Here is a 15,839-nt window from a genome sequence, read left to right on the forward strand (position 1 = left end):
CATCCATCCATCCATCTATCTATCTATCTATCTATCTATCTATCTATCTATCTATCTATCTATCTATCTATCCATCTATCCATCTATCTATCTATCCATCTATCTATCTATCTATCTATCTATCCATCTATCTATCTATCCATCTATCTATCTATCTATCTATCCATCTATCTATCTATCTATCTATCTATCTATCTATCTATCTATATATCTATCTATCTATCTAATGGGGATCCTTTTTAAATAAATAAATAAACTAAACTCTTTATTAGGTCAGTAGCTGGTGATGTTTTTTATAATGAAGCCATCATGTGGGAGATTTCCCAGTCAATGTTTATGATGATCTAATGATATGTAGTGTTTACTGATTGGCTGTCAGGGTCAAGCTCCGACCACGTGATGAACCCGGCTCGACCAATGGGAGCATCGCTCATCTCAAGCCATCATGCTAGCAGAACAAGTCCTGTGCAACTAGCTTCTGCTAACTCATGCAAATGACACACTGGGGTCGTTTTTCTGTGTGTAGTCTCGTTTCTTTCATGCACACCGGGATCTAGAATGGAAACAACAACGTGTGTGTGAAGGTCGTTTGTTTTCTTCGCCCAGAGGAGCTGATAAAGGACGTCTTGTCTCGGTTTAACTTAGCCTGTAAGCTACAGTAGCATAGCCACACTGCTCTGCTCTGCTCTGCACATCACGACCAGCAACACACTACACACCAAGCAGACACCACAAGTCGGCGTTTCGACGTTGGGAATCCATACCATCATCATGGAGAAGGTATGTAGTCCTCATATGTAACGTTATCTTAATCCTGCAGCCTGCAGAGGACATGTGGTAAAGCAGACTAGCTGACTGTAAGGTAACAGATATAGCTGCTAGCACCACACCTGCTTCTCCTCCTCTCTCCTGTTGGCATTCATTCACAGAGGCCATCGTTTGGTGCTCTGACTTTGCTCATGTGAAACCACTTAACTGTACACTTGTATCTGGTGTCATCACCTCCTGATTTGGGAGGTTACTGGAGACAGTTTCAGGGTGAGAGTAGCAGCAGCAGGCCTGATAGCAGTGCATGGGGATGCTAGAAGATGAGGGAACGCCCAGCACTGACTCAGGTTAACCTGTTTATCTACAGGGACTCCTCATCTGTAACATCTGTAACATCTGTATGAGAAAAGTCTTGATGCATGCCATCTGATGCATTGGACTGCATGTTATGAAATGCCACAGGTGAATGAGCCTGTTTGCTAAAAGACAAGGCAAGGCAGCTTTATTTTTATATATGTGAAACCACTTAACTGTACACTTGTATCTGGTATCATCAACCTCCTGATTGGGATGTTTCAGGGTGAGAGTAGCAGGCATGATAGCAGTGCATGGGGATGCTAAAAGATGAGGGAACGCCCAGCACTGACTCAGTTTATCCTGTTTATCTACAGGGACTCCTCATCTGTAACATCTGTATGAGAAAAGTCTTGATGCATGCCATCTGATGCATTGGACAGCATGTTATGAAATGCCACAGGTGAATAAGCCTGTTTGCTAAAAGACAAGGCAAGGCAGCTTTAATTGTAGAGCACATTTCAGCAACAGGGCAATTCAAAGTGCTTTACATAAACATTCAGGAACATTGCGACAAAGTGCAAAAGAACATTAAGACATAATTAAAACAGTTATAAAAACAAGCTAAAAATAAAAGCTAGGATAGAAGCTAAAATAGAAATATAACACTCCACACCTGCTTCCCTCTCCTGTTAGTTGGCATTCATTCACAGACGCCAAGCCGGCATGGTTTTGTGCTCTGACTTTGCTAATGTGAAACCACTTAACTGTACACTTGTATCTGGTGTCATCACCTCCTTATTGCGAGGTTATCGGAGACAGTTTCAGGGTGAGAGTAGCAGGCATGTTAGCAGTGCATGGGGATGCTAAGAGATGAGGGAACGCCCAGCACTGACTCAGTTTATCCTGATTATCTATAAGTCATTTGCAGGGAGACTCTTCATCTGTAACATCTGTATGAGAAAAGTCTTGATGCATGCCATCTGATGCATTGGACTGCATGTTATGAAATGCCACAGGTGAATAAGCCTGTTTGCAAAAGTCTTTCGGGTAAATAAGATAAGATAAGATAAGATAAGATAAGATAAGATAAGATAAGATAAGATAAGATGAGATGAACCTTTATTATTCAAATTCAGGTGTTGACTTTTGTGATGAAATTGCCACAGGTGAATAAGCCTGTGACTACTCCAAGTCCTTTATCCCTTCTGCTGTTAAGCTGCTGAACACACACCATACCCTTTTTAAATGACTGTAGGAACTTTAAGATATGTTGTTCTTATATATTGTTTATTTTTTTGGGGCTGTTATTGCTATAATCCTATGTATGTATATGGTTCTTATTGTAACTTGTCCCTCCAACTGCCCCATGCCTTTAAAATGTTTCCTTTGACTTAACTAATTATTGGTTGTCTGTTGTATGGATGTATGGACTGTAAATGCTACAAATGAATTGACCTCTTGGGGATAAACAAAGTTGTCTGAACTGAATTGAACTGTTTGCTAAAAGTAGACTCTTTGTGGAGCGCAGAAAGACAGACAGATGGGCTTGCAGTCTTTAGGGTAAATAAGATAAGATAAGATAAGATGAACCTTTATTAATCCCTGGGGGGAAATTCAGGTGTCAAAGCAGCAAAGTGCAGATACAGAGGTACAGGTGTACAAAAAGATTATAAAACAATACAAAGAAATGAAGAATATACATAGTGAATGGACATAGTGAATGGACATAGCGTGTACCGTCCGTCAGTAAAAAAATGTTGTGTACAATAAATAGATGTAATATGTGCAGTCTAATAAATGGTATATGGGATGTAGTGTAAAGTAAGTTTAAAGTTTAAAGTGCACCAGTGGTTAGGAGAGGTGGTTGCAGGTAGTGCAGATAGATGCAGACAGTCCAAATAGTGCAGTTTTCATGTGGGGGTCAGCCTTGGTTGTGGAGGAGCCTGATGGCTACCAGCAAGAAGGACTGACTGAAATGCAAAATGAAAGAAAAGACATTGACTAAAGCACCTCACCCTCTTCCCACAGGCTGATTTCTTGAAAGGACTTCCCGTCTACAATAAGAGCAACTTCAGCAGGTTTCATGCAGACTCCGTTTGTAAAGCATCTGTAAGTAGCCTATGATAATATTTATGTCCTGGTACTGTTATTATTAATCCTAAGGAATATTTGCTATGGATAAAATGCTTAAAAAATAGCATGCTTCAAGTGCTTCGAAACTTTGAACGTTGCAATGTTAATCAACCTCCAAATAAATATTTGAATGCTTCTTTTTATTTATATATATATATAAGTATGTAACAATATATATGTATATATGTATAAATCCCAAATTAGCACATAAAATAAGGAATAATCCCACAACATTATTCATATTCAACATTAAAGGGACTGTTTGTAAGAATCAGAAATGCTTGTTAACAGCAACACCTGTGGCTGTTAAGTCAACGAAAGTCAGCGTCGGGACCGCGCTTGCTCGCTATAAATAGACATGAACGAGCATCGCTCAAAACAGTGAGGTGACACACGTCAGCTAAAACCACAATATCACTCTATATTTCAGCTGCTTGGCAGTAATGTTAGCTGACCAGACGAAGGTCTCTCCATGAATCAATGCTGATCCTAGTGTTGGCTTTTCCTGCTTCAGCCTCCCGACCGCGGCCAGAGGAAACAGGGAAGACACCGGCACCCGGTCGGAGACGATAATGTTTCCCGCTGCGGATCACTTCACAAGACACGGGAAACCTCTGTTGGTCTGGAGGAGCTGCAGCATTTATTTCTGCACAAACGTTCACTGTACATTCACTAGATATTCTCAAAGCTACGAAGTCTTCTGCAGCGTGTTGTGTGCGCGCATAAACGTGAGGTGGAGCGAGTTGAGTGAAGGCAAGCAGGCAGAGGAGCAGAGTACAGCAGAGACTCCGGCCCTGGAGACCAAAGCTACGGTCTCCCCCGCGTCCTCCGACCGCGCCCAACACTGTTTTGCAAGACGGGCTTCACTAGGTATAACTTTGCGGTTTTGGTGCTTCCGTGTAGTTTGTGTTGGAGTCTTGTCTGAACAGCGTAGCCATAACAGACGGATATCGCTGTTTGTTATGTGTAGAGGTGCGTGTGTTTACATTAGTGCGACAGCGGCACTGTCCCATAGCTTCGAATATTTCTCACCGAAGCTTCGCAGCCCAAAAAATGGTATTCGGTACAGCCCTAGTAAAATATATAAATATATTTGCTCATACACAAGAGAGATCACTTAGAAACTATCAAATGCATGAGGAGAACGTACAGCTGTAATTTGTAACCTCTTCCTGTCCTGTTTTACAGAATCGGAGGCCATCTGTGTACCTTCCAACACGAGAATACCCCTCTGAACAGAGTAAGTACCAAACTCACAGCTAAGTCAAAACTGTGGGGAAAAAGTCTTAAACTTAAAACCATGAATTAACAGCAAGCTGTCTGTCAATGACGATAAACTGAACTTATTGTACAGTAGTCGATCACTGATACGTTTTCACTACATGCAACGTTTTGGGGGGACTGTGCTCTAAATAATCAGCTTTTAACATAGTGTTTCCGTAATATGCTGACTGTGTTTTCTCTACAGTTATTGTAACAGAGAAAACCAACATCCTCCTGCGTTACCTCCATCAGCAGTGGGACAAAAAGGTGAGCATGTGGTGCATTTCTTTGGACATAATTTCATTAGTCTGGCTTCACTTATTGACAGTAAGTATCTGTCTTTGTTAGGTCTCAGTTAATCATGAGCCTCGTGAAACAATGATTAATCTTAAATTAATTAATCTGAATTATTATTTAAAAAAAAAAGAAACTGTGATTAATGTAATTCTTTGTGTCTCACAGAATGCAGCAAAGAAAAGGGAACAGGAGCAAGGTGAGGGTGATAGTCCGGCACCCCCGAGGAAGATCGCCAGGACAGATAGCCAAGAGATGAACGAGGACTCATAAGTGTGTGTGTGTATGTGTGTGTGTGTGAGAGAGAGAGAGAGAGAGAGAGTGTGTGTGTGTGTTTGAGTATACAGAGTATAGCCAGTATAAACTAACAAAAACAAAGGATCATCCCACCTGAATAAATATGTCTGGTCATTCTGCTTTACTATGGCAGGATGCCTTTCCTGGCATGAAATTAAGAGTCACTCATAGAGAATTAGGGGAATTCCTTTCAACAAAGCAGCCATTTATGGTGTAAATATTGTCGGCGTGAAAATTATGTAACCAGAAAAGTCACTGGCAGAACAGAGCTGCCGTCAGGAAGGGAACTCTATACTGTACTGGTATTTGTTTTTTTACATTTATGCTGGCTATTCCCTGTGTAGTAGTAAATGTGTATATGTTTGTATGAGCTGTGAGTGTGTGTTGTACTGTATGTATGAATAGTTGAAAAAAAATGTCCGAGTAGATTTAAGATCAGAGAGGGACTTGACAGATAAAGTCAGACACTACCCTTAAAAACAGTCTCATAGCTGGTACATGACTTGTGTAGCCATCTGTCACCTGGAGAGTCTGTCCTGACTTGTGCAAAGACAACTTTTTGTTACTGTTTTAATTTTATTATATTACTATTATTGTTTATGTATGGCAAAGAGCTTCCTGCCAGCCACAGTGCCCGCCCTCTCGGTTTCACTGCCCACTCTGCAACCACACGGGGGCATTGCGACATTTCTCCACACTGTTTGAATCAACAGAACCAAGACTGCACTGTGAAGAACAGCACAAAGTAGAAGCAACTCTTCCAGAATCCCCCGTAGATGTGTGTTTATGGTGAATATGCATATCTCACTTCTATTCTGGGACTTGCGCTCAGTAAGATAAATGTCGTGTCGGTGTTTCTGAGAAATATTTTTACATCTAGCACCACTTTCTGGCTAATCGAGGCTAGCGAGAATGTGGTTTTCTGCGGGTTTTAGCTGCTCTTTCATCAAAGGATGTAAAAGAAAAAGAAGGAAAAGGTTGAGCTTAAAGCTAGGGTTGGTAATGTTGAGAAACTAGCAAAGAGTACATTAGATTTTATCCAACCGAAAAACCCAGCCCAGTGTCGCCAATTATTTTCCAATGAAAGTAGCAGCACTAGCTCCAAAAGTCCCTAAATCTAGAGAAAAAGACGCCAAGTCGGCATCACTGTCGGCTCGTCCCTTCAGGCCTCCCTCCAAAGCCACTCCCCCAAAATTATCATAATGAACGTAAACTACAACATAGCAATTGTTAGTATTCACAGCTGTCCAGCTAGCAGCTTGTGGAAGACTCTGGTGACACGCATTGAGTGCACGGGCAGAGTGCGCACAAGTAGGCAGACAGGTAGACGGGTTTAGATTTATGACAGCCACAGATACCAGATTTTTTTTTTTTTGGTCAGAGCATTTGATTTATTGATTGCTGTTGGGATGTCAAGATAATTTCAACAAATATAACAAAAATGATTTTAAAGAATATTACCAACCCTAGCTTTAAATACGGAGTTGTAAATTGTAACGTTGTATTTTCAGTTGCACAACAAGGTAACAGCACAGATAGTGAAGAAAAGTATGTAAAGTAATGTCTGGAAAAGGGGAAAAAAAGAATACATTATGATGTGTGTAAATAATTGCCAGTACCAGAATTAGTTTATCCAACGGAGTATCTTTGTGTCTGCCTTTTTGTAAAATAATACATGCCCATGAATACAATAGAAAAAGACCCTTGTGAAAGTAAGGAGAAGAGCCCCAGTGCCCAGTGGATGTTACCTTGCCTTGCATGTTGATGTTTTCACGACTGGGTATTATACGTCTGGACCAGTAATAAAACTTTAGGGGTGTTGGGGCTGTGGTGTTATGGAAGGTATTAGCCTAGAGGCCTTACAACCTGTCATCATGGTTTGGACCCTTTAGCTCCCCCAGCTCAGGGCGCTGTCTTTGTGACAGCCCTGGATGGTTTTTGTCTGAGAGCTGGCTTAGATGAACACAGGGGGGTTTAAAGGGGTGTTATATTTTTCAACCATAGAATGCACAATAAGCATGCACAGCAAAGTGCAGTCGCCATCCTGCCTTGTTCCTGAGCTTCAGTTTGTATTGGTGTCATATACTGTACAACACTGAATAAAGCTTCTTTTTTTATTATTGTCACTGCCCAGCAGAGTCACATCCAAGCCTCCTGTCCTTCCTGTCCTTTTCTTTCAGTCAATGCTGCAATGTGGGTTGACAGCGTGGTCAGTCATCTTCCTATCTACAGTGTCTGTTTCTGAAGCGTAAAAAAACACGTTATGCTTCTGCTCAGATAGACTGTTCTACAACACCCTAAGCATTTGCCCCATCTCATGTGTGTTAGATCAGATCTGTTCTTTTTAGCTTTGCTGAAATAAAACTGGATTGAAACTGGGTTTTATTTGTCATGTGGTACTTCTAATAGATGATTTTACATTTTGATTTAAAGCAGCAGTGGGTAGAAATGGAGCAAATATTTATTTTTATAAAACGGTCACTATATCCTGACAGAAAATAATGTAAAAAAAAACATGTACCTCTGTGTCCTCCGGTGCTCCTAATGGCGTCTGCAAGATTTCACAGACCGGAGGAAAACAACCAATCAGAGCTGAGCTGGAGCCTGTCGTCTCTGAGCAGCTGTCAATCACTCGCAAACTCCAATCAAACGGTCAAACTAGGCAGCACTGTACACTACAAGATGTTTCTGAAAACATTTGAAGCGAGAAATAGGCATTAACGTAACAGAATATTGATTCATATTTGATCAGCGCTGCCTAGTTTGACCGTTTGATCGGAGTTAGCGAGTGATTGACAGCTGCCTCCGTTGACTGAACAGCCAATGGGAACTCTCTCACCTGTGCAGTCATCAATTTTTGCAGGGAACAACACACAAGATGCATTTGAAATAGTTTTATTAACTATTTTTCAGGTCTTACAAAAATATGACAAAATAAATTAAAAGAAATAAATAATCCCATTTCCCAGTATTTCTCTTTAAAAGAACTTTTTTTTGTACAGTGGTACATTGGAAGAGCATATGATGTTCAGTAAGTGAGGCTTCCATGAAGATGTCTTATCTTAAACTCTTTGAGGTTCGGGTCAGGTTTTAATGTAGCTGTGGTGAGAACATCACCTGTTCACATCCACTCTTACAATCCAGAAGAACACAGAACATCAACATTAGACTGACTAGATAAGCCCAAATCCTTTAAAGAACCGCTGTTGCTTTGATTGTGAATGACAGGCGGCTGATGAGTCTCAGCTGTCTGAGCTGCTGTCCTTAACGCGAGGGACGCCTGTGCTGTCTCTGGTATGGGATGCCTCTATGATACCCAAAATCTGTTAATTTACTTCAACCAATAACTATTTAAAGACCTCCATATTAACAATATGCAAAACTTGTTGCTGCTGCTAAGAGTGCAAGGATGAAAGAAGTGATTCGTTGGTTAATGCTATTCATTTCTACCATAAGAAGCTGTAAGTTTTCCCTGGATAAGGAGGAACTACATGACCTAAACTTGCAAGCTTTGAAACTGGCTGCTCATTTTCTACACAAACTTCCAAATTATAATATATGGCCTCTATTGCGTCATGGTGTCACTCATCCCTGAAATCCAAAATGCTGCAATGAAGGAATAAAGGTTTTGATGAGACTACGCTCAGCTACGCTTATCATCTTGTTCTCTATCATGTTTCACAAAGACATTGAAGATATTACATTTCTCTCAGCCTTGCACCTCTCATTTTACATTTATAATGCACAATGACGTCCAAATATAAAAAAGAACAGACAGTAAAATGATACTGTGACCACACAAATCGACATCCTGTCTATTTCCTTATTGCATTTAATGTCAGTAAGATCTTTTTGCCTGTCTGCGGAAGTACATTTTTGTGTTTTCTTTAGAAAGGTGGACTATACTTAATGTGAAGTTGTTACAGACACATGAAAGCAGCAACAAAATATAAAAAAACCCAGTTTGAAGCTTAATGTCACCATCATCATTCCTAGACTAGACAGATTCTGTAGTGGTAGATGGATGAGATTTAGGGCTGTCCCGAATACCATATTTTTTTTGGCTTCGAAGCTTCGGTGAGAAATTTTTGCTTCGTGGTGCAGCGTGGCGCAGCAGGCTGACATGATCTTCCATCTGTCTGTCTGTCTCCATCTTCCTTGTTTCAGTGCTGCTGCCGCACGACTGTACACACACGCACCTCTACACACAACAAACAGCGATATCCGTCTGAGAATAACTAATAATAATTCATGTTGAATATGAATAATGTTGTGGGATTATTCCTCATTTCACGGGCTATTTTGGGATTTATACATTATTTTTACATACTTCTATATAAAAAGTGTAATAGAATTAAAAACAAAGCATTCGAATAGTGATTTGGCAACGGTCGAAGTTTCGAAGCATCCGGGTCAGCCCTGATGAGATTACTGTTATTTCAATTGTGAGTCATGGGAGATTCCTCACATTAAATATGAGACCGGGAGGGAGCTGAGAGAGCCGGTTGAAGGGACACAAAGAAAAGATGCATAGAGTCTGGCTGGGGATAATGCAGTAGGACGTGTGCTGCTATAAGTTTTATAGTAATACATGTAAGTCTCCTACAACTCAGTGTTATTGCCAAAATCCTTGCCAGAGGTGATGGTGTGGAAATGCATAGTTAATGTCTCTGTCTTATCACCTACAGTGTGACGGCCTCTGAAACGTTAATGTCACCAGAACATATATTCTCTCCCCGCTGTTATATACTGATGACTAGACACTGGTGTTATGGGTCCATAGTGAATCAGAACAAGCCATTCAACAACATATTTTGCTATGCAAGAATACTCTGGCGCCACCTCCTGGAGACCCTACAGAAATGAAATACCTGTTAATGGTAGATGGTAGACGATGGGCTTGCTTACTAATGTATGCCACAAACAGAACATACAGTGAACATACATCTCGGGTTAACAGTATAATCCGAAAAATACCGCTTTGGTTAAAAAAGGAAATTTACATCATCAGCACTGCGATAAAGCAATGCAGCAAATGGTGCGTATAAAAAAGATATGGAGCTCAACATAAATAAGAGCAACTATTGTAAAAAAAAATTAATGGAATATTTAGCATATTTGCTGAGAGCAGGGGGGCAGGTGAGTAGAGAGCATGTACTGCGTGAAAGGAGGGAATCAAACACAACCCAGGGTTTGCATAATGTTATGAGGCAGGCTGGTGTCGGTCCTCTCTCCTGCAGAGCCAGACAGGTTTCTATGCAGGGCGTTAAGGGTTTAGTGCAAATGTTAGGTCTTTAACTCTACCCTCGTTTGCCAAGTCTGGTTTGAGTGTGTGGAACGGAGCACCATCTGTGTTTAACAAGGCGCTCTACGGGCTTGGACGGAGAACAGCACACAACAGTATCCCATGCTCCATTTTCTCAAAATCACCTTCATTTACTTCTGCTTTAAATTATTTTTTTATTTTTTTGCTTTTTCTTGCTCTCTTGGGGAAAATACCAGTACTGTACACGACAGCTCGACTTACTAAGCTCTACCTCTTTTTTCGAACAAATCTGCTCCTGTCTGTCACAGGATGGGGAGATAGCTCAGACATCCCCTCTGCTTTGAAAATAAAGCTGGTGATACATCAGGGATGCTTATTAAGGGAGGTGTGATGACCGATAAGAATAATTCAAACTGATTGATATTGCTTTTCCATTTTTTTTTTCCGCTTCAATATAAAAGTGAAGGGCCCAAGAATTCCTCACAGTTACAAAAATGAGACTATATCTAATGATCACTTGTGTTGTGACGGCTAAAAACGCTCTCAGAAGTTATTTGATGTACAATCTGTGATCCTTTCATACCTCTTTTTTTTAATCTTGTTCCTCCACAACAGGCTGTTATGTCCTAGTAGTGGGAGGCCAACCAGATGCTTACAATTTATGACTAGAAGAAATCAAGGAACACAGCTCTCTGCTTTAAAGGCTTAAAAATATTAGAAACGCAGCTCATGCATTTCTTTATGTATTGCAGACAAGGAAGGATTTGTGTGTGTGTGTGTGTGTGTGTGTGTGTGTGTGTGTGTGTGTGTGTGTGTGTGTATTCGGTCATGATAAGAGGGCTTACGTCTTTCTTATAGAGCCTGTTTTTTTTTGTCTCTCAGCAAAAACAGCAAACCAAAACAGCAGTCCTCTCATCAGTTTCATCTCTTTGCTTCAAGTACTTCTTCTACACGTAGCCTGTGATAGCACAGAAGGGAGGTCAGGCCTCTGCTCACAGTAAACACATCACGTCTTCAGTTGACATGTAGTTTGTTCTCTGTGCAGCTACTAGACTTTAGAGCCGGCCGTGTCCAGGTCCGTTGCATGTCCGTTCTCTGACCCTTCCCCTCCAGGCGAGGGGATCTCGTCTGGAACACCGTTCAAGTCAGACCTGGATGGTTGTCTGTCTGACGTCTGTGATGATGATCCTTCTCCCGGTCTGGGCAGCGCCGCCCCGTTCACACACGTCCCCCCCTCGGATTTCCCAAAGTTGAACAGTTTCCCAGGGTTGAAGGCTTTGCTGGGTGACTGAGAACGCTCGTGAGAGCTGCTACCTGATGATGAAGATGACGATGATGCTGTAGCTGTGGTGTTCGCGGCCGTGGTGCCGGCCGCAGAAGCCGCGGCAACCTCCTTCTTATTCTCAGGCGACTTGAGGAATTTGAAGCTCAGGAACCCGGGCAGCTTGGGCTCATTTCCAGTGGGCGACTGAGGGGAGCGGGCGCCACTAGAGGAGAACTTGCTCTGCAGTGGGATGATCTGCTTCAGCTTCATCACGTTGTTGTTGGCCAGCAGAGAGCTGGGCCTCTTGGGTTTGTCCGAACCGCTGCCCCCTCCTCCTCCTCCTCCTCCACCACTCCCGGGGCGTGATTTGCTGCTGTGACTCTTGTCGTGGTGGTGATCCCCGGAGGAGTCGCCCTTGCTGTCGTCCCGCTCCCTTTCCCTGCGGGCCATGTGCTCCGCCTGCCTCTGCCTCTCCTCCTCCTCCCTCTTCCTCCTCTGCAGCTGCTGGTAATGCTGCTGCGCCTGCCGCTCATGCTTCTGCAGAGGAAGGGAAACAATCCCACAATGTATAGAATCAGCACCAACCCAACTAACCATTACAACACTGCAGTGCTTGCTACCCATCGAACAAATAAGAATCCTGCATTAGTGCTGCAGGGGCCACCAAACTCTCCTCTATGTTCTACAAATTGTGTTCCTCAAAAGTATCATCACTAAAATATCACCAGAAGTTTAAAATAGGCAATTTAGCTCCAAAAAGAAAGCTGCAGTGTCGAAAATAAGCAATTTAGCTCAGAAAAGAAAGCTGCAGTGTCGCAGTACAGCTTGTTTGCAGCAGAAAGTTTGGCTCCTCTGCACATAATGAGGTAGTCTTTTGAGGGCCTGTTCAAACCGCCTGAAGAATTATTGAACTTCATCAATCTCTTGCAACTTCTCCACGACAAATAACATTTTCTGTTGCATCATTTACCTTAAAGGCCTCCCTGCGCTGATAATCCAGTTTAGCGATCTCCTCTCGGACCCATGTAGGGATGTCAGGGATGGCCACATGGATGACGTACTTCAGGAGGATGGCAAAGTGCTGCAGATACACAGGGAGGTAGAAAGAAACACAAATAATTCATTGAAAGTGCAATCCCAATCAGATATAGGGCACAATGCCTCTTTAAGGGTATGTTAGTTGAACTAATTCTTGCACAACATCATCTAGGCCGTGAAATCCTCCTCCTGATAGGCCTGACTTCTTTATCAGGCCACAACAGAGCTGCAGGCTGTTTTACCTTTGCACAGAGTGCAGCACTAACAGAACCACTATCTAAAAATGTTATAAGTAAGAGGAGAAACATGGAGAGCTTCAGGTAATCTGTTCATGCTTTTCATAAAGAAGATTTCATTTCAAGTTATTATTCATCAGTGTGAACAGCGTTTATGTTGTGCTTCTGTCAGTTACTTGGATAGAATAAGTGATAGTTGTTGCAAGACACCTTTTTGTTAGTATAGAAGCTAGAACAAGGACACAATGCAATATGTGATATATATGATGTACATCACATACGCTGCGTTCCAAATCGCATATTTTTCTTTTTACTTTTAGTACATACTGCAGCTGCCCTTACAAAGTACGTACTGTAGCATGCACTATGCATACGGTTGGGTCATTCTACTTCCTCATAACATTGTACATTGAACTTTCTTGCTCATATAGCCGCTGTGCAGAGGATTGTGGGTGAGAATAGCCAGAAAAGCATGCTGGCTTGCATACTGCAAAATGTGGGCGAATGTAGTAGGACATCCTGGTATTTTTGGCATACTGCATTTGACATACTATGTATTGTACTACTCTGGCATACCACATAGTGTGGTAGTATAGGTATTAGAATGCACAGATAGTATTTCCCAACCACTGCATCCTCCTCTTTTTCTTTATGTCATTATCAGCGAGAAATCTGTACAACTCTCCACAGTCTCTGCAGGTAAACAAATACAGACAGTGCTTAACTTGTTTGTAGCCTAAATACCTGGCACATTTTCTGATTACCATACATTTTCTGCTGCTGGGCCACAAAATGCTGGCGCCCTGAGAAAAAAGTTTGAAAAAGTACTGCTCTAAGCACTTCAGACCGACTCGCAGGACGGAGCTGGCGGTACCTCGAGGATGACGATGGAGATGATGGCCATCTCGGGGCTGAGCCACGGGAAGAGACGCTGCAGCTGACCACACTGACCAATCAGGTAACAATTCACTATGATGGCAATCAGGCCCATGGCTTCCATTGCAGTCTGTGAGGGAGTTTAAAAAAAGAAAGCTTAACTTTTCTGTTTCTTAACACTGACTTTGTGCCATACAGTACATAAGAATCATTTCAATTAGCTCAGTTCAGTTCTGTTCAGTTATTCCAGGTAATTATTGGTGATTGATCAATTTAATGTGATTGCTACACAGTTGCATTCACATGATCTGGTCTTCAACTTTCAAAATTTTGTGTCAAGACAGTGTCTGCTCCAAATGACAGCATTACTATAATTCTTTTAATTGTCTTTGTCTTTGGGTGACAGTTATTTCTGACCTGCCACTGGCCGATGCTCTCCACTCTGAGTCCAAAGGGCCTCTGCAGACCGGTGCAGAGCTTAAAGGCATCGCTGCGGATCTCAATGATGTTGTTGATGAGAGCGCACATGGCAGCCAGAGGGAAGGCCGAGGAGAAGAGCACCACGTAGCCAAACTGGACAAACATCTCCTGGTAGTCCTGGAAGGTGTCCTGAGAAAAAAACAAAACACAGCTCTACCAAGTAAGTACAATCTGAATGCAGAGGACAAGAGAGCCTTTCGGTAGACTAAATCAATGTGCAGATGTTGTTAGCTTTGTTTAGCTGTCATACAGTCATATGTGACCTTTTAGAAAACCCAATGTTATTCCCATCCCAGTCAGGACGCGTGTTTCATGTAACTGTGGAGGCTGAAGGATTCTGTTGGATTCATGTTGCAGCGCTTGTTTATGAAACCTGAGATAAGTATGAGGAGAATGACAGTGAAGTGTTTTACCCAGCTGGCAACATATGGCTAAGATGTTTACCTGCTATAATAAAACATTTTATTGTTATTTTCTTTCTATTCTAGGTTATGTTATGTGGCAGATTCTATGGAGGAAATCTTAGTTGAAGTTAGTCAACCTGGGTGTTATTCTCATTGTAATGATACATCTCTACTCATCCATTGTAGAGATTTGAGAATCAATATTCCTGCAACAACTGCATCAATCTGGACAAGGGGTATGAGTCACCTACAGCTTTCCAAATCACAGAAATCATCTCAAATACGTTTTTGAATCCAACCATAATTATTCCCCATCTAGTTACTGTGAGCTTCACAGAAAAGTGGATCCACTTCCTAATTATTTTTTTTTACAGCGGTACAAGGTTGTGGCTCACTTTCAATTTAGCTTGTGTGCATGCTAGAGAGGTAGTAGCACATGACGATGATTTGCAAGTTTTTGAATTGTAAAAATAAAATGACATGGTACACAATAGGGCTGCAGCTAATGATTATTTTAATTATCGATTAATCTGTTGATTTTGCTAGATTACTCAATTAATGGAAGGGTTAGCAAAGATTTTAGAAACATTTCTTGTTATTTTAGTTGAAATTCTCATAACATCCCGACAGCAATCAATAAATCAAAAGCTCCGACAAAAAAAATCCAGATTGTAATGTTATGTGATGTCTTTAAATGTCTTGTTTCGTCAGTCCTTAACCCGAATGAGTCCAAAAGATATTCAGTTTAACACAATATAAAACAGAGAAAAAACGGAAATCTCCATATTTGAGAGGCTGAAAACAGCATTTTCTACCATTTTTGCATGAAAAATGAATTAAATGATTAATCAATTATCAAAATAGCTACCGATTATTTTTCTGTCGACTGACTAATCGATTAGTCGATTAATCGTTGCAGCTCTAGTAGACATCGTGCAGTTTTCTTTGCCTGCCACACTATACAATAAAGGGATGCTCCAGTTAGTAAGCTCAAAGATGTGTGAGAGGATTCTGGTTAAATTTAAGTTTTTTGGAAAGCTGTAGGAACCTCCTATCAACCTCATTCCTTCCAAGTCTCTACAACAGAAGTGATGAGTAAACTGTTATCATGACCATTAGTCATAATATAAGAATAACTGGATTGACAAATTCTGCAGTTTGCTTTTAAATAATTCAAATGACTCATATTGCCATCGTTTAGAGAATAAGTTCGGTATGAAGTC

At 41.4% G+C, this 15,839-nt stretch overlaps 2 protein-coding genes across 3 annotated transcripts in view; one reads left to right on the top strand and one right to left on the bottom strand.

Moving 5' to 3' along the window:
* The first annotated feature begins 416 nt into the window (after window positions 1-416).
* On the top strand, window positions 417-7,432 carry LOC141767468 (DET1- and DDB1-associated protein 1). Its single transcript, XM_074634787.1, has 5 exons — window positions 417-780; window positions 3,094-3,174; window positions 4,387-4,438; window positions 4,667-4,728; window positions 4,924-7,432. The coding sequence occupies exons 1-5, from the start codon at window positions 772-774 to the stop codon at window positions 5,026-5,028; spliced, it is 309 nt and encodes a 102-aa protein (XP_074490888.1). The 5' UTR covers window positions 417-771; the 3' UTR covers window positions 5,029-7,432.
* A 499-nt stretch (window positions 7,433-7,931) lies between these two features.
* The window catches only part of ano8b (anoctamin 8b), a 47,473-nt gene continuing 39,565 nt past the window's right edge, over window positions 7,932-15,839 (bottom strand). For both annotated transcript variants that reach the window (XM_074634788.1, XM_074634789.1), the window contains exons 16-19: window positions 14,150-14,341; window positions 13,731-13,862; window positions 12,553-12,663; window positions 7,932-12,119 (exon numbers count right to left, since the gene is read on the bottom strand). In XM_074634788.1, the coding sequence (XP_074490889.1) occupies window positions 11,367-12,119; window positions 12,553-12,663; window positions 13,731-13,862; window positions 14,150-14,341 (1,188 nt within the window). In that variant the 3' untranslated portion in view covers window positions 7,932-11,366. The remainder of the gene's footprint in view (window positions 12,120-12,552; window positions 12,664-13,730; window positions 13,863-14,149; window positions 14,342-15,839) is intronic.

This window comes from Sebastes fasciatus, chromosome 5, assembly GCF_043250625.1.
Source record: "Sebastes fasciatus isolate fSebFas1 chromosome 5, fSebFas1.pri, whole genome shotgun sequence".
NCBI classification, from domain to species: domain Eukaryota; kingdom Metazoa; phylum Chordata; class Actinopteri; order Perciformes; family Sebastidae; genus Sebastes; species Sebastes fasciatus.